Source organism: Microtus oregoni, unplaced genomic scaffold, assembly GCF_018167655.1.
Source record: "Microtus oregoni isolate MIOR12 unplaced genomic scaffold, Mior012 000012F_ref0000307, whole genome shotgun sequence".
Lineage (NCBI taxonomy): Eukaryota > Metazoa > Chordata > Mammalia > Rodentia > Cricetidae > Microtus > Microtus oregoni.
The window spans coordinates 34,887,395-34,912,373 of NW_024543071.1; the positions used below are offsets into that span (position 1 = coordinate 34,887,395).

Genomic DNA, 24,979 nt, shown 5'->3' on the forward strand with positions numbered 1-24,979 from the left:
GATTTCTGGTCACAGAGAGAAGGAGGAGGAGGAGATAATTGAGGTTCAGGAAGACACCAATGAGACATGGAGGGAGTGGGCCATACATAATGAAAGAAAGGTAAAGAGCTATGAGAAAAACATAGATTAATTAAAATAGGTTAATTTAGGTTATAAGAGCAGAGGGACAAGACTAAGCTAAGGCCAAGCTTTCAAAATTAATAAGTGTCTGTGTAGTTATTTGGGAACTGGCTGGTGGGACAGAGAAAGCCTCGCTACAGTATGGGGAGATCTACAAAACACACGGTGTGGGCTGATTATTTACATATAATATAAGCTTGAAGGAGGGGCCTGGCTTTTGCCTTGAGGAGTTATCAGGAGACATTATCATGGGCTGTTACATGCACGATGATAGCCACAAACTAAAATTAAATTTAAATTAAGTTTTAATTTAATTTTAAATTCACATGTATGTATATGTGTATTATGTATGTATGCATTCACAGTTCCATGTAGTTGTTTAGCTTTTTCCTTTACAGTCAGCAAAATGATCTATTTCTTCTCATGGTCTTTTTCCTAAAGCCGTCAGCCTTTTGGAAGGCTCTTTTATTTGTTGTTTAAAAAATATATATTATATATAAAATATTAATATATATATATATTTAACTATCATTTAATTCCAGAATTCTAAAGGACTGTTGAACGTCAGGACCCTGGCTCTAGGTGGGTGTGGTAGTTTGAATGTAATTGGCCCCCATAATCTCATAGGGAGTGGCACCATTAGGAGGTGTGGCTTTGTTGGTGTGGGTGTGGCCTTGGAAGAATTGTGTTACTGTGGGGCGGGCTCTGAGGTTTCCTGTGTTCAGGATACTGCTGAGTATCTCAGTTGACTTCCTGTTGCCTGCAAGATGTGGGACTCTCAGCTACCATGCGCCTGCATGCTGCCATGCTCCTGCCATGATGATAGTAATCTGAACCCCTGAGACTGTCAGCGAGCCACCCCAATTAAATATTTTTTTTTAATTGGAGTTGCCATGGTCATGATGCCACTTCACATGGCAAAAACCCTAAGACAGTGGGGTTGGCAACAGAAATATAGCACCTCTCAGAGCTCACTGCTGAGGGAAGGGATGTCACTCTTGAAGTTGTGACTTCTGTCAGGCATAGTGGCATATAGCTGCAGTTCCAGCCCTTGGGAAGCTAAAGCAGAATCGATCGCCTGAACTCCAGTGACACCCTGTCTCAAAACAGCACAACACAAACTAAACTCAAGTGTGACTCTCTTTAATTTTGCAACTGCTGATTTCAAAGCAGTCGGTGACATTGGGCTTGTCATTACTGTCTTTCACAGAGGGGTGAGATGAGGGGACCATGTAACTGACAAACTTGCTCCCCTCACCCCTGGTGCCAGTGGCCAACATCCTGTGGCCCTAGTGAGAGGCTGAACTGATCCGGCACCTCTTGAAGGCATATCTGAGCTAGTATCTTTTCAGAATAAAGACACGGTAGCTTTTGTGTGGTGTGATGGGGAAGTGACTCGGTATATTCGGCTTCCTCAACATCCATGTCTGGTGAAATGAATTAGACTTTTTTAAATTAGGAGATTCAGCAATTAGAGTTTGATATGTGTTATACAAGATATTTGCAGCTGTTTCAGGGAAGGACAGGAAAATGTCTTGTCCCCAGAGGATGGTGGAGCATTGCTCTCCCTGCAGACTTCCATTTCTCAGCAAACAACCTGTGGGTCGTGTAGAAAACCCAGGGAGCTTGAAGACTCTTGCTTACGGGGAGGCCTGCTGGTTCATTAGGACCCAGGTGTGAGATTTTTCAAGTTACACAGAAGCAGCTCTGGGAGGAAGGCCTCCGATCTGTGCCTTCTTTCTCGGGGTAGTCTTCTCTGGAAAACCAGATTCCAGCAGAGCTTCATGCAGCTGAAATCCTTTAGGAAATATGGGGGTAGGCGTGGGTATGTCTTTCCCTTCAACACTATTGAGAGGCTGTGGACTTCATAATAATAAGCCAAGACAAACAACAGTCCTTATGTGCGTTGAAAATATTACCTTCTCTTGTTGGCTAGCCGAGCCCCAGCACAGCCGCACATTTTCTCCACTGGTGACAGATTTCTCTGGTTGTGTATGGAATATTCAAGTCATTAGACAAGCCTTTGGCTCAGGAACAGATAATGAATACTGCATCGAGCTAATCACCAGCCTTTTCTAAGGTAAGGCCTCTCACCCTTGTTTTCCTTCCAGACTGTCAGTTTTTAAGTTTTGAGTAAACACCCTGTTGGCTCTCCAGATGGACTCCAGGGAATGACACAGCATGTTCGGACCCCGGCACAGTTGGGCTTTGTAGCTCCTGACTAAATTATGTGCAGGTTTCCTCTGGATCCCTCCTGCCTCTGGGACAGTTGTGTAAAACAGGTTGAATGCCGTTATCGTGAAGGTTTTGTGTATTGATTTTGTAGCCTGTAATTTTACTGATTTGATCAAATCTAACAGTATGTGTGTGTGTTTGTGTGTGTGTGTGTACAGCATTTGTGTTTTCTATGTGTAACAAAGCCATGACACTACTAGGGTTATAGAGATGGCTCAAAGAGCACTGGTTGTTTTTCTAGAGAACCCCAGTTCAGTTCCTAGCACCCACATGACAGTTTGTAACCCTCTTTACTACTAGTCCTAGAGGCTCTGATGCCCTCTCCTGGCTCCCTTGGGCACTGCACAAACGTGGTGCACAGACATATATGCAAGTAAAACAACCCTACAATAGCCATGTCATCAACAGAGACAATTTCACTTTTCCCATATGGATCCTTCCTTCCTTCCTTCCTTCCTTAACTTCCTTCCTTCACTTCCTTCTTTCCTTCCTCTCCTTCCATCCTCTTTCCCTTTCCACTAGTTGCTCAGGTGAGGTAGTCCGTTGCGTAAAATGGCAAGAGCAGTCATCCTTGTCTTAATCAAGCTGAGGAAAAACTGCCAATTTTTCATCATTGACTATGATGCTAACTCTGTGTTTTAAACTATTTTTTTTGTTGAGGTATATTTCTTTTATACTTAAAATCTGTTGAGAGTTTTCATCACAAGGGGATACTAAATGCTTTTCCTGCATGTGTCAAAGTGGTCATATGATTTTCATCTTTCATTTTATTGATGTGGTATATCAAGTTTATTGCTTTGTATATGTTGAGCTGTCCTTGCATTCCAGGGATAAATCCCTCTTGATTGTAGTGATTCTTTTTACGTGTTGTTAAACTTGATTTGTGAGTGTTTGGTTAGGACTTTTTTTAAGTCTGTGTTTGTCTGTAATGCCGTCCTGTCATTTTCATTTCTTGTGAGTGTCTTCATTTGGCCTCCAGGCTATTTTTAGAAGTTTGAGAAATATTATTTTAAATTTTTCGTAGAATTTAATCATGGAACTCTCAGGTCCTGCTCTTTTCTTAGATGTGGGGGGCATTCTATTACTGAATCGATCTCCTCACCCATTTATTGGTCTGTTCAGACTTGTTATTTATTAACAATTAAATCCCAGTCAGTTCTTTTTAAGATTAAAAAAAATTCATGTGTATGGGTGTTTTGCCTGCACATCTACATATGTGCACCATATGCATATAGCAATTCAGGAGGCCAGAAAAGGGCATCCAATCCTCTGGAACTGTAGGTACAGATGGCGGTGACCCTCCATATGGGTGCTAGAAGTTTTAGTCTGGTCCTCTAGAAGAGCAGGCCGTGCTCTTAAGTGCCGAGTCATCCCTCCAGTCCCCTTGGTAGACTTTAAGTGCCTAGGAATACATCATCTCTTTTTTAGTATGAGGACATGTGTGTGTGTGTGTATGCAAACTTTGGGTGCTTTTGATAAATATGTGGGATAACAAACTTAAACCAGGCTGCACAGTCCCCTAGAATTAGGTAGTGTTGTGACTGGTGAGTCTCCCCATACCTCTTTCTAGGCCATGTTTCCTCTTCCCAGCAAGGCATCACAATTTAGAGATGAATGCTCATTACATCAAGGCAACCATGGCAAAAACACTCTTGGTACACTTTCTGTGACTGCCGCCCAGACGGCACATGTGTGCGCGAGAAGCCATACAAAGTATTCTTTTGTGTGTTTCTGCATATTTACATAAATGGTCTCACATGCCACTTTTAGAAGCCAGTAAGGCATTTTCTGTTCTTCTGGAAAATGAAAGGAACCAGAGCCATGGCATAATGAGCATTGACTAGGGTTCTTTTGATTGAAAACAACAGAAGGTAATTCTGCTGGTTTAAACTACAGAGGGATTCAGTGGAACATTACTTAAACACTTCATGACTAGGGAAGGCAGCTGAGGGCTGCTCCAGGACATGAAAAGCAGGTAGCTGAGATTTAATTCTCTTGTCCTTATTGTTGGCATGAACAAACCACAATGGTCCCAGCTTCTGCATGCCTGGGTCCCAGTCTTCAAATTCCTGAGATAGTGAAAAATCCAATTCAGCCAGGAATTCTTCCCTGAGTTACCCCTGTATATGGTTAGGTATGTAGGCTGGCGTAGCAGGGTCACCTTAATCAGAACCTTCCCCAGTGAACTGGGATATTGCTGAGGAGGTCTGTGAACTGGGGATATTGCAAAGGAGGTCTGTGATCTGGGTTTCTGAGCAGGAGAAGACTGTGTGGGAACAGAGAAGAAATAGAGACGAGAAGAAAAACACAAGTTCTTTTTTAAAAGAACAAAAGGAAAAGTGTTACTATTTGGGAGTTCCTACCTGGCATTTTAATTTATTTGGGATGCTGAATTTTGAGGAAAATCAGTTGAGACAAAGGAAAATTATTTATCGTTTATTAATACGAGCCTTATTATTAAGGAACACCCAGTAGCCAGTTTAGAGGGTGCTCTTGATTTGAAGACTTACCTCCACTGACTCCATTTACAGGTGGAGCTGAAGGGTGAGGTCCATGCGGCTGGGAACCAGGCTGGGTGTAGAAGAGTAATTAGCTCCTGAGATCAGAATTAGGGTTCACCCCTGCCCACTGGGGACAGGAGAGGAGGAGTTACCAGCCTTGGTCACAAAGCTAGCCTCTTTTCCTAAGCAAACTAGATATACATTTAGCTTTAAAAAAAAAAAAGTGAAGCTGGTGTCTTCTGTCTGGGGAAGGGAGATACCCCTGGGATATAATTCTATGGTAGGATTTGCCTAGCAAAGCTTATATGAGAGACCCTGGTATGAGCTAGCTCAGATAGGGGTTGGGTTTGTGGTTAGGTGGGGAGGGCATGCATATATATATATATATATATATATATATATATATATATATTTTACATAACTGTGTAGGGTTTTGGAGTTTACATTCTTTTCTCCCATGCTCCCCTTGGTCCTCCCCTGGTTCAGGGAAACGCAGATGCATTTGGCCCACAGGAGTTAGATATTCCCACTGAGTCACTGTCCTCTTCTGCACACCCAGGGAGCGCTAAAAACATGCCGCTGACGCACTGACCCTGAGGACAGAGGAATGCCAAGAGCACAGGGCAAGAGGAGGCAGAAAAGTGAGTGGAAAATGCCACAGGGCAGTCCTCCAAGGACGTCCGCGTTCCTTTCCTAGCCTGCCTCAATGCTTTTTGGGGGGGAACATTGTATATACATATATTTCAAGCAACATCTAAGTTACCACCTTCCACTAAGCCTTCTTTTCCCCAATGAATAAAACAGCCTAGGGAGATTCCAATAGAACTCACAGCTTTCTCAAGCCCTTCATGGTGAGGTCTCAAGGTGAGTGCTAAGAAATAAAAAGGCAAGCTTCACACATGTACCTGAAAATGCTGGTGCACCTGGCTCAGCGTCCTTACATTCTGGGCTTCGTTTCTTGATCCACAACATGTGGCCTTGAACGAGCTGGTCATCTCAGATGCTCGGTTTCTATGACGTTCAAGTACACACAGTGCTTCCTACCTGTTAAGGTTGGTGGTCTGATCTAAAGAGCTGGCACAGCGCCTGGTTTGCTGTTCTTACTGTTATAAAAGAAGTCTGATTACTACTGTGATCGTTACCATCGCTCGGTTAGTATCACTAAAATAATAGTGGTTAACAGACCTCTCCCGTTGCCATAAGAAAGATTCTTGCTCTTTGTATCAAAGAGTTATGATTTTGGGTGGTCATCAGTTTAACCTTTTAGCCTGGTATCAAGGACAATAACATAAATTAGAGAATTAGTGTTAATGATGGGAAAAGCATTTTTACTGATTCATATATGGTCTCTAAATAAATATACATGAGGAACCACCAGCCCAAAGTATTTAAAGAAATTCAGGGGGTTAGCAAGATGGTTTAGCGGGTAAAGATGCTTGTTGCTAAGCCTGGACACCAAAGTTGATCTCCAAATACACATGGTGGAAGGAGTGACTAGATTCCGGCAAACTGTCCTCTGAGCTCCACATGTGTGCTGTGGCACATGCATGCATGCATGCATGCAGCACATGCACAATGCAATAAATAAACTTGTATTATTTAATACATTCTCTAGCAGTCATTTTTGGAGATAGTCAAAGATACATAGACTATTTTTTCATAAGTCTTTAGAGCCCAGCACAAGAAGTCAATGAGGAAAATTACTGTAGGTATGATTTCCCACTTCTGTCTGCTCTCAGCCCAGTGTGAAAAGCCTTTAGTGTTAATTAACTGTGTTGAGAAAATTATGATCTGTGTAAAGCAAATAGTTTCATTTTAATTCAATTGTTCATAAAGAGATGAGGCTTTCATCCTCCTAAGGACAAAGATTGATTATCACACTGTCCTGGACAGAAACATCACCAACACAGAGTAAGATGATTTTAAAATTTCAGAAATAGTCTCATCAAATTCTTCATACATAAGAGAATACATGTTCTAATTCAAGGGAATCTGTTCCCTGCTGTGGAATAATCCTTCTGTACACTGTGAAGATGTGCTGCTCTCGTTGCTGGTAAAAGCTGGTTGACCGATAGCTAGGCAGGACTATTGGGGCAAAGAGAATGCTGGAGAGAAGACAGGGCAGAGGCGGAGAGTCACCAGAGTCAAGTTAGATACGGAAAAGCAACATGGGAAGTTCATGATGAGGTAAATGAGCCTTAGGGCAGCACTAGATTGATAGAAATGGGTTAATTTAAGTTGTAAGAGCTGGACACAAGCCTAAGCTATTGGCCGAGCATTTATAATTAATTATATATCTCTGTTTGGTTATTTGGGGAACAGCTGATGGGACAGAGCTGACTGACAGTCTAGATGGAAAACTCAGTCTGTAGTTCTTCTTCAAACTGTTTCCTCACCGAGATCCACCTGCCCCTGTGTCCTGAGTGTCGGGGTTAAAGGTGTGTGTCGCCATGGCCAGGCTTCCCCAAGGGCTTCCAAAGTCTTGGAATTTCACTGTGCAGTGTTGGTCTTTCCTTTGAATTCAGAAAATGAGAATCATTTCCCAGAAAAGTGGTTACTTTTTGTCACAAGACTGATTCTTGCAACCACCTGTAGGACATTCTTAACAACAGTGAAAAATGCTTTGTGATTCTCAGATCCTCTCAGCACAGGTGGCTTCTGTGGTCCTTAGGAAAGCTCAGCGTCCACCACACTGGTCCTCAGTGAGAATGACTCACCGTGCTTCTTTGTTAATTCTGCCTGTTAATCCAGCTGTTCGTAGAAGATGTTCCCAGTCTCACTATTTCTTATCCCTTTGGTTTCAGACATTCACTGATAGGGCCTCTCACTTTCTGAGAATTCTTAGGAATTCCTAAATTTGTCTGGTAACCTAGGGTCTTTTTTTTGTAATACATGTTTTTTGTTGTGGGTTTTTTGTTTGTTTTTTGTTTTTCGAGATAGGGTTTAACTGTATAACTTTGGCTGTCCTGGAACTTGCTCTGTAAACCAGGCTGTCCTTGAACTCACAAAGATCTGCCTGCCTCTGCCTCCTGAGTGCTGGGATAAAAGGTGTGCACCACACTGCCTGGTACTATAATACATATTTTTGAAAGGTAATAAATGATCAAAACAATCGGCAAGGAATCAACTTTCCTATAGGAAGGTTATAAGAAAAGTCTTGGTGTTTTTGTTGTTATTGTCATTGTTGTTGTTTAAAAATATATAATAACAAATATATAACTCACTATATCATTATCATATCAGATACATCACAAGATTTATAAAATCCAATCATGTGTAAAAATATCTTCATGTCATCCAAACATAAGACAATAGAAAACATTGAAAGAAATAAAACATTTCAAAATAAGTGTTGAATGAACATTAAAGCATGCCAGGGGCCTAGAGAAACGGCTCAGTGGTTAAGAGCACTGGCTGCTCTTCCAGAGGACCCGGGTTTGATTCTCAGCACCCACATAGCAGCTTACAACCATTTGTAACCACAGTTCCAGGGGATCTGGTGCCTTTTTGTGGTCTCTGCTGGAACCAGGTATGCAAATGGTACGCAGACATACATGGAGGCAAAACACCCATACAGAAATATGTATACACACACACACACCCCTGTACACACACACATTTCTGTGTGCTTCTTCTTAAGGTGACTCTATTTTCAGGAGTAAGTCACTGTTAGCAGACAACAGGGCCATGGACACACAGTAACAGCTGTTACCAAGAACTGAACCCCTGCCTCCTATCCCCCTGCCTTCATCTGCGCTTATAGGCATGCAAAACCACAGCTAGATTCTGGTTTTAACCTGGCAGTTTTACATGCTGCCTTTCCTATAATTTGACAAGTTCTTAATTGGAATACAGATAAGATTAATGTCTTAGCGCTTCAGAAAAGAAAAAAAGAAAGCAATCAGAGCGATGTAACTGGGAAGGACCTGGAGATGTCAAGAACCTCGTGGAACCCTCTTGCTTTTGATCTGCTCACTGGTGTTTTAGGAAAGGACCTCATGGTTAAGCAAAAATTGGAAGTTAAAGCAACCTTTTTTCTGCAGAGCCTCCCATGTCTTCACCACACTGACATGCTCTCTGGCCCTGTGAGGCTGTCAGCATTCACTTGGGAAATGCAGGTCTTGCTGAGTTAGTGTCTGCTGTGTGTGAAGATGGTGCTTGGTGCTGTCTGGTGGCAAAGGGATATTGAGGAAGAAAGGTGACACCAGACGCTCCAGTTTCACGCCAGGTCTTCTGTGTGGTGCTAACCTCTGGGGACTCAGAGAAGGCTGAGAGACACCTCTAGGCCTGGAAGCTTCACGCTCATTGTGACTGGTCTTGCAGAGTAGCTCTGAGTTCAGCATAGAGGAACAACCAGCCTTGAGGATGAGATCAGGTTTTGTCCCTGATCTGTCCTAGCTGGGAGGAGATGTCACCCGCTGTACTCACAAAGCTAGCCTGGCTCCCTTTCCCTGCTCTCACATGGGGTGCAGTGGATCTTAGAAAACACACGAGTCCCACGTAGCCGAAGCTTTCTGTGCTTCGACCTGCCTCTCCGGCCACTCTAGAACTTTCCTTACTGCTTCAGAAATGGAGAGATCAAAGGACAAATTGCAGGAATCAGTTCTCTTCTTCCACCACGAGGATTCTGGGAACTGGAGACTCAGGGATGTCAGAGTTAACATCAAGTGCCATCCATACCTTTATCATCCATACCTCTCAGCATTGCTTTGGGGTATTTTTAAGGTAATACTGCTTTCAGTCTATGAAAGTTCTTTGTACATAAATGTGTTGATGCATTTAGCAAACATGTATCCAGTTGTCCTTGGATCCCAGTATGTGTGCATACATACATACATACAACACCACAAAACTTAAACATAACCCTAACCATAGAAAGCCCAAATGAACATAATTTCATAGTCCAATAAATCTGTTAGCATTAAATAAAAATTAAGAGAAAAAGGTTAAAAATGGCATGTAGGGTAAAAGATTATTACTGTGAGGTGTGTCTTTTCTATGTTGGTCCTACCTATCCAAGAGCACGGGAGATCTTTCCATTTTCTGATATCTTCTTCAATTTCTTTCTTCAAAGACTTAACGTTCTTGCCATACAGGTCTTTCCTTTGTTTGGTTAGAGTTACTCCAAGAGATTTTGTGTTATTTGTGGCTATTGTAAAGGGTTCTCTGATAGGAGGGCTACTGATTTTGTTTTGGAGTTAATCTTATATCCTGCCACATTACTGAAGGTTATCAGTTGTAGGAGTTCCCTGGTAGAATTTTTGTGGTCACTTATGTATATTACCATATCTGAAGTGTGTATTTTCATAAAAAATGTTTTTTATGTGTATATATTGATTGTTTACCCATTCTTCCACAATCTGTAATCTTTCTGCCTATAATTTGTCTCTTTTGCTTTGTTTATTTATAAGACAATGTCCTTAATACCTTGTTTTATAAAGTCCCCGAATAAATAACCATCTCATAGGAAAAAAGAGAAGTGGAGAGGTCTTTGCGGGTTTCAGTTGATAGTTCCACTGGCTTCTCCATCACAGTTCAAGAATACTAGCAACAAGGAGGGGCATTAGGAGAATTTGGGTTGGCTGCAAGGGACGTCTTGGCTGTTTCCATGACTTCACAAAAGGTTCTTTTTTTCCTCATTTATAAGGTGAGCCAGTATGAACATCATTCCTACTTCTTTTGGTTGTTTTTAGCCTTGGGGTGGGGTGGAAGCCTTTAGGTTGTGTGGGAACCACCACTTCGTTACACCACTAAGTTCAAACACTATACACTCCCAGCAGCGAGTCGGTTGTACTCCCCAAAAAGTGGCTAATATTTTGGGAAGGAAAGCAGTAACCGAAGCTGGCTTTGACTCTGTCTCCACCTCCTGGGCTCTGGGGTTACAGCTGTGCTGCCAAGATTAGTCTTTTTCTCCTTTTAATTTCCTCTTTCTTCACTCCTCTCCATAGTGAGGATTTTCCTGGTTTGGGATTTGAGGCAGATTTTATAGAGAGAAGGCAGAACACCTCTAGGTTCTGCGGAAGGAAAGGGTTCGGGCAAACATACTCAGCACAGAAGGTTGCACCTCATGTTTGTTTCCCTTGGCTTTGTCCATCCGTTTCTGGATGACATTGAATGCGCTTTAATCTCCTATTGGAGGTGCTTTGTCCAGAGAAAAGTTCAATAATGTGGACAGAGGCAATGCAGAGGGAGCCGGTTTCTAAGCAGATGTGTAGGAAGGACAAGCAAGACAAGAATAAGAAAACATGTGTTTGTTTCAATTACAACAATGAAAAGAAAAGAAAAGCTACAAAAGTGGCTGCTGGGGTAAGTCCTGAGGACTGAAGGGCCTGACATGTTGTGATTCCCCACAACAAATGTTTCTGCTGAGTGCGGGTGCACGCAGAAACACACACACACACACACACACACACACACACACACACACACACACACACACACAGCCCAGCCTCCAGTTTCACCTCTGGCAGAGCCTAACAATTCTCAGCTCTCCTTTCCAGGGTTATTTTTGGCGAGGACTGTTCTGATGGCAAAAGGTTTCAGCCCCCTCCCACCTCCCGCTCTGTCCTTACTAGGGAGAGAAACTGGTGCTTGAGTTAAGCTGCCGCTCAGGGTGTGGGGAGAGAGGGCTGTGGGCAGGAGGGGACCTGGGGTAGACCCGACTCCAGTCTTAGGCTATCTTCTAGAGAGTGTGCTTAGATGGGGAGCAGCTGGAGGGCTGAGTCTGGAGATGGACTGAAGGTGTAGTTGGGGACGCAGTAGCTGGCCTTGGAGTCCAGCTTTTGGGACACTAGGAAAGTAAGGCCAGTTGGGGAAAGAAACCGAGGACAGCTGGGCGATCCTCTGGGAAGAAGCTGGGCCGCGGAACACTTTATCTGAAAGTGGAGGCAGACTCCATTCCGGGGCATTGAGGGGACCCGCAGGGAGCAGTGGTGGGAGGGCGGGGACGGGCGGGGAGGGCGCAAGGCGGAGCCCAGAGTGAGTCTAGGCGGTGGGGGCCGGGCGGGCAGCAGATCCCCGAGGCTCCCGCAGCCGCCGCAGGACCGGCCAGCGGCGCCATGGAGGGGAGCCCCATCCCGGTGCTGACAGTGCCCACGGCACCCTACGAGGACCAGCGGCCAACCGGCGGTGGCGGGCTGCGGCGACCCACGGTGCTTTTCGAGGGTCAGCGCAACTACCTGCCCAACTTCATCCAAAGTGTGCTGTCGTCCATCGACCTGCGCGACCGCCAGGGTTGTACTATGGTGGTGGGCAGCGATGGCAGGTACTTCAGCAGGACGGCCACCGAGATCGTGGTGCAGATGGCTGCTGCCAACGGGGTGAGTGACTCTCAAGCCCCGTTTTGCTGTCCCCGCGCCCGGGCCACCTCCCTAGTGCTCTATTCAGCTTCCTACACCAGCGCACTGGCAGCCACTAGGCACACTTGGGACACTGACCTTAAAGGGGGCTGTTCTGAAAACACTGGGACTGAAACCTTGGATTTCTCCCGCACCTGTTCCACTTTTTTTCTGTATTTCCTTCCTCGCCCATTTTCCACTCCATCCCAGCTCTGGGTTTCCAGTATTCTCCCAACCTAAAAGTTAGTAGCCTTCCTCCCCTCACAGACATGAGGACTTCCCACTCCGGTGTTTATTATTATTATTATTATTATTATTATTATTATTCACGATCCTCTTCCAAATCTTAGCTGTCAAACTTAACAAATATCTGCACGCACATTGAACTGGTGAGCTATTTGCCTGGAGATGGCTAAATTACTTTAGCTCTATGGTCCTTTAGTGACTACTTTGGGACAGGAATGGGGTGAATGGCTTGGGAGCATTGCAGCCTGGCCTCTCAGTTCCCAGGAGGCATATCTCCAAAGGGTATCGCAATTACCAACTTCTCTCGGAAGATGCTTTTGGCGTGTGACAAGGCAGGCCTCTTCCAACTCATCCGCACCTTCATTTCCTCTTCCTTCTCCCAAGACCTCTGCCGTTTTCTTCTGCAACTTGATTTCTCAGACTTTGAGTTTCTTGCCTTCTGCTCCTTCTTCCTTATCTTACAGACAGAAGCACATTCTGGTGAATCCGCTCCGCTCTCCCCACTTCGTTTCACCTTATCCCCAAATACAGCTACCAAAACTTGAAACTACCAAACTTTAGGGGGTCTTTGAATTATCCGTAAGAAACATGGCTTTAAAACATTATCTGACCCTGATTAAACACAACCAGCTTCACAGCAGCGAAACTTTCCCTTGAGTGGAATCCCTTGCCGATGTACAGAGTTTAACATCTTTAAAAGTGAAACTAGATAATTACCTGTGGTGTGGATTCTGGCCATCCCACAGCTCCCTGTGCCCTCAGTTCTTCTTACTGTTTCTTTAGAGATGCCCACGTTTCAGGTTTTCTACTGTGACTGTCTCTTCTCAGCGTTTTAGCCTTGGAATAGGGAGGAAAAAGATGCGTTGTGAGATTTTTGTTGTTGTTGTTGCTCTGTGCGTGTGTAATATCCAAAAAACCATTTGGGGGAAGCAGGACCAGATAAATTCCAGACTGGCATTTGTCTTTGGCTCTTCACCTACGATTGATGACTCTTGGCTGGAGGCTGGGGTTGGCGAGAGGTTGACAAATGCTCGTTCCCTCTTGTCTGACAGAGTTATTCCTGGGAATGATGGGAGGATAATGAGCCCCGAGAGAACTCTGACAGCGTTCACCCCCCTCCCTCCACGCCCTAGTTTGTCAGGGGGTAGGAGAAGCCTATCCAGGATTTACTGTGGGCCAGAATATTTGTTAAGAGAGTTGTTGATTTGCGTTTCAAAAGCACTGACTTGGAGCAGCCTCCTCTTCATCTTCTCATCTTCTGGGAGACTTGTTCTGAAGTGAATAGTCAGATGGTTGACTCTGGAAGAGATGTAGTTTGGCAGGGGTAGAAAATCACAAGCACTATAGTTCTTGTGTGGTTGGGGATGTGATTGGGGAACTCACTTGTCTTCCAACCCACATGCTGCGTTAGGCTGAGAGGGTGACCAACCTGGAGTCCTAAAACCTTTAAACAGATTCCTGACTGGACATTCATAAACAGGATACAAAAATAACAGAAGTTAGCATTTATTCTTGCCAAATAGGGGAATCTGATTATCAAGTGGCCTGTCGTTCCTTCATCTGAAAATGTCTGGTTTTGATTAAAAAGTTAATGTGGTGGTCGGAATGAGAATGGTCCCCATAGGCTCATGTATTTGCATGCCCAGTCATCTGGAAGTGGCACTGTTTGAGAAGGGTTAGAAGGCGTGGCCTTGTCGGAGTAGGTGTGGTTTTGTTGGAGGGAGTGTGTCACTGGGGGTGGGATTTGAGGTTTCAAAAGCCTAGGCCAGGTCCAGTCTCTCTCTCCCTGCTCCCTGTATTAGGATGTAGAACGCTCACTACTATTCCAGCACCATGTCTGCCTGTATATTTCCATGCTCCCTGCTATGCTGACAAGGGACTAAGCCTCTGAAACTGTAAGCAAGCACCCAATTAAATACTTTCTTTGATAAGAGTTGCCACGGTCATGGTGTCTCTCCACAGCAGTAGAACACTGACTGAGACAGTTAAGTTTATAAGGAACTTTTCTGAGAAAAGCTGTCCTTGGTATTTGGTAATATACTTGCTGGAGAAGAACAGAACTATGAAATTTCTAAATGGTGAACAAATTGCATATATTTTACTCATTCATCAAGCTTCAAACTGACGTATTTCACACTACTAAGTGTATAATTTGAGATTTGAACATTTTTTGGATAAAATTATGAGTGTGGAGTCAGAAAGATGGCATAGCAGGTAAAGGTTCTTGCCTCTGATTAACTGGAACTCACGTGGCAGAAGAGAACGGACTACTGCAAATTGTCCTCTGACTTCCACATGTGAATTGTGATATATGTATGCACATGTGTGCATACACATATATGATAAATAAGTGTAAAAATTAAAAATTATGGTTGGGATAGTGCATGCCTGTACTCTCACACATCCACATTGCACACATACATATATGTACATAAAATAAACTTTAAAAAATTTTAAAATTTATGAAAATCTCCAGCTTTCAGAAAATCCAAGACAGAATAGGTCCTTGTTGTGTCTGTGTCGTTCTTTTTGGCTTTAGTATTTACATTTTCTTAAGAAAACTAGCATTTGTATGCATGGATCTTAAGTATGGATCTCTTTTTTTTTTTTTTAAAAAAAAGGAGCCTTTCCCACATACTTATAACTCTGCATTTGGGTTGAGTTAACTCTGTTGTTTTGAAATTCTTTTATGGGAGATTTATTCAAACCAAGTTCTTCTAATCAAGGAATAAACATTGCATTTGGTAACTTAGGTCAATTTTTAACCTACAAAATACTGTCTCTAGCCTGCCTGTCTATGAAACTGATTTGCCAAAGACTCAGACCAATTGCCTTGTAGACTGTTTCTTCTGGGCTCTTAAAATGTATTTTTAGGGTGCCATGTCACTTTTTGTTCTGCCTCGTGTTGACTGGATGTTGGTTCTGAAGACCTAGCTTAGTCCGTGTGCATTGCTGTCATGAAATGTCTATTGTGTACACAACAGAAACTCATTGAAAGCAATTCTAGAGGCTGAAAGTCCAAGGTCAAAGCTCTGGTTATCTTGGTGTCTGGCTCACAGAATTGTGCTTTCTTACTGTGGCTTCATGCAGTGGGAGGGCCTAGCTATTTCTTGAGCTCTCTTTTATTAAGGGCACTAAACGCCAATCATGATGACTCCATCCTCACCACCTAAACCCTTCCTGGATGCCTTACCTCCAACTGTCACCTTGGGCTTAGGATTTTGATGCCTGAATTTTGGGGGCTATGAGCATCCAGTCCTTTTGAAAGCTTAATCGATTCAGTTTTAACTTATTTTTTAATAAGAGTATTTCAAAGCTTGGTGTGGCCATGCATGCCTCTGATGCCATCTCTGGTAAGAGGATTATGAGTTTGATGTCCACTTGGTAAAGCAAGAAAAGCCATAGTTAATTCAGTGTCTTCATTTTTCCAAACTCTAGATTTTTCCTCTGCTCCTTCTTCCATGCCCTACAGGTTTGGGTCTATTTACTCAGTCTCCCCACTCTCACCCCTCACCCCAACCCAGCAGCACATCAAATGCAACAATCAACACTTGGTGGGGGGGCTCTGAATTATATGCATCTTGTGAAGTACAAGCTGCGTGGTCTCAGTATGAGTGACAGTTGAAGGACAGCAGAGTCCCGGTGGTCACTGTTTCTGTGCCACACCGGTCCTTCCTCGGTTCTGGTCAGCTGCGGGCTCAACTTGAGACTATGTGCATGTTTGGTTTCCTGTCAGCCTTTACCCAGTGGCTTTACAATCACTAATGATGGTCTCTTAAAACTAGTTTGTTGGAGGTTTCAAAATAGTGTTAACGTGCATGTGTGGGATGTATGCCATAGCATGTGTTAAAATATAAATAGTGTTAACGTGCACGTGTGTGGTGTATGCCATAGCATGTGTTAAAATATAAATAGTGTTAACGTGCATGTGTGTGATGTATGCCATAGCATGTGTTAGGTCAGAGGACAACTTTTGGGAGTTGTTTTTCTGCTGTCATGTGGGTCCTGGCAATGGAATCCAAGATGTCAGGTTTGGCAGCAGATGCCTTTACCTGTTTAGCCATTTCCTCAGCCTCGTGTCTTGCTTTTCACATGGGTACTGGGATTGAGCTCAGGTGTTCATGTTTGCAGTGCAAGCACTTACCTTGTGTCCTCTCCCCAGCCTTTGGGGCATTCTTTTATAAACTGAATATTGTCCTCACAACTGGGTTTCTTAGTTACTGCTCCTGGAAAGGAGACACTTTGTATCTTTCTTTTTCACCCCTCCAACTTTGGGGTAGGGATTTGAGGAAATAGCCCATCTCCACAACGGAACTTCATGACAACTAAACAAGTTAGTTTTCTGCTTGGTCTGGCTTAGGCATGTCTCTGGCTAGCTCCCTTAAGTTACCCTGTTTCACTTTATCAACCTTTTGCCTCAGGGCCTTTTACTTTCTTTCTATATGTCTCTCTCTCTCTCTCTCTCTCTCTCTCTCTCTCTCTTTCCTCCTTCTTCCTCTCACTTTGCCTTCTCATGCTAAGTTTCTTCTCCTATTTAGTCTCTCTGCCTAGCAGCTCCACCTGTCCTTTCTCCTGCCCAGCTGTTGGCCATTCAGATGCCATAGGCAGGCAAGGTGAAAAAAATGCAGCCCATCATTTCCTAATTAAACAAATGCAGCATAAATGTAAGGCACACACCTTTACACAGCTAAAGGGCTTAATCCCAAGAAGGTGGACACCCCAGGACTCGAACATCAACCCACACCTCATTCTCTCTGCATGTGTGTCTTTGGGAGACATTGCAACTTCAGACTGTAACATGTTTTAGCAAAAAAGAAAGAAGTATTGTTGTGGCCAACTGGATGTAGATAATTATAATGTAACCATATGTACTGACAAAGCCTGTCATGGGTCCCTTGACAAAAGCTGCACAGCTCTGTTGTACATTGTAGCCAAGAGGAAATCCATCTGCGGTGAGGTATGAGCTGTACTGACAACAGGATGGCCAGCAATGATGAACAAAGGGCGCAGAATATTCATGATGCTGCAAGCCTTAGTCCATGCCAGCGAGACCTTTTGGAGGTGGAAGTGGAATTGCAGTCACCTGAGAAAAGTCGGGTCAGCTGGAGATTTGAGACTGTCCTCCCAGACAAGTTGCATGATCCCCATTGTCCATGAGAAGCTGGTTGTTCCCTAAAATGAGAACATAATTGTTTTGGTGTTGATTACAACTGTCTGGGGAGTGGATCTTGGTATGGTTCCAAAGAGGACTAACACAGACTAGAAGTTGAAACAAAGTAGGCTCTGCTGGTAGTGGGTGGGCATGCAGAGAAGGAAGCAAGACCCTCCCCTGTGCTTCAACATCTAGGGCCTCTTCTCTGCGTTAGAGTTGAAAATGGGTTGGGTGGCTCAGGATCCTGCCTCTAGCGGAAGAGTGATTGCTTCATATTTGTAGCTGGCGTTCATTGTAGAACTGGTGGACAGTTCAGACGTTAGGAAAAGCAGGCTCACGGTACACTAAGGAGAAACCTGAAGGGGCCTCCCATCACATTGCCTCACTGCCCTTTTTGGATCTTCACACCTGAGCACGGAACAGGCAAGTTTCCTGGGAGCAACACCACACTCAGGAGCCCGCGGCTGTCTCCATCTCCCTGTGTGACCAGTGTTTGGTTGACACTTTTAGCCTCTGGTCTTCATTCACTTTTTATGGGGACGCTGAAGGAGTGGGAGAGTCTTGAGAACAGCTGGGCCCTCCCAGCTGCTGGGAGGTTATTTTAAGCTTTGGTTAATGTGTCCAGAGGCCCAAATGGCATCTTGAACTAAGCTGCTTTGCTAAATCTTGTGATAAAATAGAATGATGTTTATTGAAAAGGCAGACACGCATCCGTAGCATTATGTGTAAAACTTACCCAAGGAATCATTTTTGATGAAAAGTCTGCTTTGATAGACCCTCTGTGAACTCTGGAAGTGTGTGACTTTCTTCAAAGACTTGAGGACCAGAATTTAGGGTCAACTTTTGGAGCAGCCCAAACACAGGTATTGAATCCATCAATCTTAGCTCTCATTTTAGGGTCCTGCCTGTTGTTAGAGAACAGCAATATAAATAAGCCTTGAATAGAATTTTAGCAAGATTACTTGGGAATAATACACAGGAGAAAATGGATCTGGTTATCCCAGGAATATAACAATCAAGGTAGAGAGAGCTAGGGCTTCAAGGTCAGGCATGCAATGCTAGCCTTGTAAGTAGATCTAAAACGTTCAAGACTGGCCCGTATGTGTTCGCACAGCCGAAGGGGCATTTTCAATCCTCTCATCTGGTTTCACCATGCTAGTTACGAATAAAAGCATATCTATAATATGCACAAGACTTTTAAAAGTGAAGATTCCCCATTTTCTGAGTCATTAAATATCATATACCTTGTATGGTTTTAGTGACACCAACTTTTGGAGCAATGTCTGTATATGTATAAAGGAAAAATAATTCAGGGACAATCAACCATCAAGGAAGATCTTTTCCTTGGTCTGGAATCATGGGAGTTTTTGACTTTTCCCATTCCAAGTCTTTACTGAGAAGCATTTTGTATAAACATTAAGTTATTACCTTTCTATTGTTTTCCTTTAATAAGATTCCTGGTTTCTAGCTAGTGCTATCTAGTTTTATATTTAGGATTTCCATCGTGGGGAGGCCACAACTGAAATCAGAGTTTAGTTTATCCAATAAAAGATCTCAAAAAATACTGAGAGGAGAGTTTTAAAACTAACAGTTCATATCTTCAATACAGAATACACTCTTCCAAACCAAGAAGATAACCCAAACAATTTAAAACAAAAGTTGTCACCGACAAAACATACGAAAAGATAAACAACCTCATTGTAACTAGATAAATCTAAATAAAAATAATTAGTATATCAAAAAATTGAAAATACTCAAGAGTTGGTGTGGCTATGGGAAAGTCATCATGTTTATATTACATATTGTTGATGATAAATATTATATGTCATATTACATTTGTTACATTACATATGCTATATTACACTATGTTATGGCACATACTATTAATAGACACAGCTTTTGTCAGTATATATCTTAACTAATAGAGTCTTTATACAACAACCCAGGAGTGTGGTAATCTACGAATGAGTTCCGTAGATGTTTTAGTATAAATGTGCAAGCCTGTATTCCAGAATGCTCACTGTAGCACTCTACTAAAAGAATATCAGAAAACAATCTATATCCATAGCCAAGAAGAGGCCCTTACGACACGGTTACACAATGAAACTATTAAAATCTGAAAACGGAGGAAGTGGGAATATGGTCTGAGAAATATGTGAATGGCGGTTTGCTAGCTAGAAAAGTAGCCCCTGGGATTGCGTGATCCCAGCTTTTGTATATAAGGTCAGCAAATCGGACTGGACTTCCAAGGTTACACTGGGCACATCTTTGTGTGTCTGTGGTGGGGTGGGAGGAGAACCCCTTTCCTTCCTACTTTACATGCGTTTCTAATTAAAACAGTTATACATATGCATATTCATTGATTTCATAATTAAAGACATTAATAACCAGGTACATGGAAGTTGGGCTAGAGGATTGTATAAACTTACAGGGCCAGCCTGGGCAACACAAACTGCCCTCTATCTCAGTAACCAACTAACCAGCCAAACAAACACATCACCACCACCAAGTAGCATTTAATAAACAAAGCAAAGCCAGGGAAAGGTCTGGAGTTTATCTATGGTGTTGTCGCTTACAACCTGCATGATCAGAGGAAATCCCACAGCCTTGGGGTTGGTTTGTAACAATGGAGAGAGCAGTGAGACTTGCCTCCACGTTTTCTAGGCTGCTCAGCGGCTTAAAAATAATGAATTATGCCGGGCGGTGGTGGCGCACGCCTTTAATCCCAGCACTCGGGAGGCAGAGGCAGGCGGATCTCTGTGAGTTCGAGGCCAGCCTGGTCTACAAGAGCTAGTGCCAGGACAGGATCCAAAGCTACAGAGAAACCCTGTCTCGAAAAACTAAAAAAAAAATAATAATAATGAATTATTAAGAATTATTTTTGTGTACTCGTATGACACAATTATTACAGAAACACTTTGATGAAAAGGAAGTAGAGTGTGTTCGTTTGTTAACCCTGGCTTTTCTAACCAGAGGCTCCTGTTAGTCTGGTGACCACAGTTGCTCCCTATGGCTCCCTCTTGACTTTTGGCATTTCTCCATGCTGCCGGCAAGCTGGGTGGCAACTGCTGAAGACACCATCCCCTCCCTTCCCAGCTGTGCCTGCACACACATGCACTCCTCTGAATGGCCCTTGAGGTGGTGGCAGTTGGTCCCACAGAGTGACTCAACCCAAAGGCCTTTTCCTGGGACAGTCTGAGTGTTGTCTCCTGAGGGGAGCTAGTTGGGGCAACACCATGTTTTACCGTATTTAACCTTTCCGCTCCTCAGTCTTTGAGGAGACACCAAGCCTGGCCTCCAGGCTTACCCCACTACCCTTTCCTGAAGCCAGCCCTTAATCTGCTCATTTCACGAAGCTTTTCTGACCTAACGGGCTAGGTCATGTGAGAGCTCACTGGGAGGAACAGGCCCAGCAGAAGCTGGGAGACTCCATGCTAATCTCGCTAATCGGCCAGGAGTCTGAAAATCCACAGCTGTGGAGGCTCGCCTCACTTTCGGGCACTTGGGGAGGATGTTTGTCAGGCGCCTGTGCCTGCAGCTTTGCTCAATGTTTGGTTAGGAGGCGTGCGATTCTTTTTTTGGGAGGATCTCTCAAATGTACAGGGACAGATGCAGACACGAAAGGCCTAGAATGGCTGTCATAAATAATAGTAAACGGTTTAATCCTACCGAGTTGTAAATCTGGCTGCAGAGGTCTTCAGTTCACCAGCTCACGGGAACATAGGATAAAGGGTGGGGGCTGCTTAGAAAACGGGCAGTTATTATTTCCCAGTCAGGCAGCAGTTGGTCTGAGGAGATTCACTTAAAAACACGCAAAAATGAATTTTAAAATTGATGGTGATAACTACTCAGAGAAAATATGTAAGTTTAAAGAGATCTTTAAAATCTTATGTGCAATTCTTCATGTGAACGCTGGCCAACTGGTGGGTGTGGATACGTATGTGTGTATTCTGTAGCATATGCCCAGGGCCCCATTCTCCTTACCCGTCCCCCAGAGCTGTATTTTTCCCTTGAGTGTGTTTAAGAGGAGTCTTTATTCCTTTTTCTGTTGCTGTATAAGCAGTGATGACTGAAACTTTTTTTTTTTTTGGTTTTTCGAGACAGGGTTTCTCTGTGGTTTTGGAGCCTGTCCTGGAACTAGCTCTTGTAGACCAGGCTGGTCTCGAACTCACAGAGATCCGCCTGCCTCTGCCTCCCGAGTGCTGGGATTAAAGGCGTGCACCACCACCGCCCGGCTTGACTGAAACATTTTAAAGGCGAAAGGGTTCATTGTATCTCAGAGGTCAAGGTGCAGTCCGTCATGGCAGGGAAGTCATGGCAGGAGCTTGAAGTATCTGGTCACATTGCAACAGGCAACAGACAGGGCTGAACGCATGCAAGGTAGAGCGTCTCTCTCTCTCTCCGCTTTATACAGGCCAGGATTCCCTGCCCAAGGAATGACCTGATCCACAAGTAAGATGAGGCTTATTGTAAATAAGACAATCTCTCCTCCCCCCAGGTGAGCCCTCTCCAGATGATTTTAGAGTCAAGTTGACAAGTAACACTATCACAGAGGGTAGAATAAGATTCCAAATGTCAGAAATGTTTGACAACATGCCCAAATCTTCCTACTGATCTGTGTTTCTAGAACATTCAGTAGACCTGGTGATGGAGTGAGAACATGAATATAAGGTGTATGAATCTGATGGATCTAGACAGGCCTCTCTCTCACGAGGATGGCTTTGGACCTGAGCTCAATGTCTGTGATGAACAAGCAGCCCAGTCTGGTACATGCAAGTGGACAGGGTCAGTGAGACGCGTAGACAGGCCAATATAAGAAGAGTTGGTTGATGTACGGCTGTCATTCCCTCCCACAGACTTTGGCAGCTTCTTAGTGGGCAGGTTTGGTGGCTTAAAAGACACTAGCTAGCTATGGACACATTCTGTGGACTGGCGTGCTTTGTAATTATTGGCAAATCATGTCCAGTTTAAGTTACAACTTGAGATGGTTTTAGTCTTCAGACATGTAATCTTTTACAAATAGAAACTTGAGGTAAAACACTTTGATATTCACCAGTCAATAATAGTTCATTTAAATAGTGAAAGATTATACATCCTTTAAAATTATGTTGAGAAACTTCTTCAGTGTCATAAAAAGATAGACAAGCTAGACTTGCCCAGAAAGACACATGGCGCATGTCCTCTCCTATATGTATGTCCTAGCTCCAAGGCTTTAGATTTGAGGGTATTCACTTGGAGTATTTGTAGAAGTTGGTAAACTAAAACAGGTAAGGGATGGGGAAAAGATTTTCAGGACGTGGTGGCATGAAGGAGGAAAAGGGAGAAATGGGTGGAATTCAGTGAGTGGGGGATGAAGGAGAGAACAGATGGGGAAGGACAATTGACACTAAGGATGTTTGATAAAGTCATATAAAAACCAACTATTTTATAAGCTGTAAGCTTACACACACACACACACACACACACGAGAGAGAGAGAGAGACAGAGACAGAGAGACAGAGAGGAGAGACTAAGTGAATAATGTAGGCCACACAGCAATCTCTTTTGTAACAATGTGTGAAGACAGCTGAAACCCACAGACCAAGGCTGTGCCTGGAAATGTTGACAGTCCTTGAGATGGAAGGATGACAGATGATTTTTATTTTGTTATTATGTACTTTTTAAATGTTTGACAAAAGTAAACATAGGAGAAAAAGATTTCAAGTTAGTGCCTGATGACACTGACACCTTCATTCATCGTTAAAAAACATTACCAGCTAGGGAAAGGCGGTGGGATGTGCTCAAGGGTTGCTGGGTGCTGGGCACCGTGACCTGGAGCTTTGCTCGTTTGCCTTCTAGGATTTCATCATGCAATCGCTTAGATCTTTTAGATAACAAAACCGAGGTGCAGAGGGGCCAAAGATCTTGCCCAGAGCCACAGAGGCAAGGAGCAAGATCTGTTTTAATAGAATTTTCCATTGGGTACCAGCTTGTCTCGGCTTGCCGACTCCCTTCCGCCTTCTTCCCTCAGGGAGATGCAGCGGACATGGGCAGTTTTTATCCTTGGTGTACTGTGGTGATGATACCCCCACAGAATGTGAGCAGTTTCCTGAGTCCGGTTCAAGGACAAGGTTGCAGAGCGTTCTCCAAGAACTTAATACCTGATTGCAAGGAGGGGCACGACTTCCAGGTTTTACTCCATTTTGCAGCTGAAGACAATTAGATTTTCCATCTCAGTGAGATTTTCATAATGGGATGATTGAACAACGTAACTGGGGCCAGCCTTCTATACGCCTGTGAACCTTCTTCACGTGCTCAGACACGGGGAATTGCATGAGAAATCCGTGCTGGTTTGCTTCAGATGCACCCTCGTTTCTCCTTCCAGCTCCGGAGTGTATATAATGCCTTCCAAGGGTCCAGGAAGCTGGGGATGTATCCGGTTGTTCCCATCTGGTCCCCATGTAAGAAAGCACATAGCTGACAATTATCCATGTGCAAATGGAGAAGTCCCTTGATGTTTGGGTAACCACATCCATGCCTGGCCCCGAGTCTGTTATTTCTCTAAATTCCACTGAGCCATCCATCTCCTTACCCACACAGCGCTCCTTAAGGATTGGCATCTCTCTTGACAGCTGGGACTTAAAATCTTAAGGCTTAGTGTTCATTTTCATGGCAGCTTGGCTTTGGGCTTCGTGTGTGTGTGTGTGTGTGTGTGTGTGTGTGTGTGTGAACAAAGAGGACAGGAAACAGGTCTTTTATATATTACACTTAATGGGTGGACATGGTGACATCCGTGTGGTCCTGTAGAACACTCTGTGGACCATGAAGGAAGTGTTCGTCTATTGTTCTCTCTGCTTTCCTTGATTCATTCTGGGATGTGATCCCATTAAAGTGATGTGATTGCATTTTAGGGCCGTGACCCAGGTTGTGGGAGACACTCAGGGATGTCATACTTACCTTTCTTTTCCCCTTTAATAAATGACTTACTAAAAGCTAAAAGGGAGAGAGTCCACACGTGAGACCAATGTGCTCTTGTTAGTGTTACGTTACTGGAGAATTCAGTCGGCATTGAGGTTCTGTATCCACTCTCGGATTTCAGCCTCAGGGTGGAAATTGTACATCTCTGCTCTCAAGGACTTTAATTGGAACTAATTAGAAAATGAACTCACACTAAATCTAATTTAGAAGAACAGTTAGCATTCTGAAAGAAAAGGAAAAGATGAATAAAATAATAAGTTAGTATATACACGATGTGAAGGAATGGAAGCGGTGAGGAGAAAGCCTTTGGGGTTATACTGTTTCCATCTTAGACACTGGTCTGGGGCATTTTACTTTCCTCAGTACTAGCCATGGACCTTCTTGGGTGAAGACAAGCAGGTGAGGCTTAAGGGTTGGTGGGGGGCCTTGGT

The 24,979-nt window shown here is 43.7% G+C and overlaps 1 protein-coding gene across 1 annotated transcript in view; it reads left to right on the forward strand.

Annotated features, from left to right (window-relative positions):
• The first annotated feature begins 11,848 nt into the window (after positions 1-11,848).
• The window catches only part of Pgm5 (phosphoglucomutase 5), a 155,732-nt gene continuing 142,601 nt past the window's right edge, over positions 11,849-24,979 (forward strand). The window contains exon 1 of the mRNA XM_041660998.1: positions 11,849-12,175. Within this exon, the coding sequence (XP_041516932.1) occupies positions 11,915-12,175 (261 nt within the window). The 5' untranslated portion in view covers positions 11,849-11,914. The remainder of the gene's footprint in view (positions 12,176-24,979) is intronic.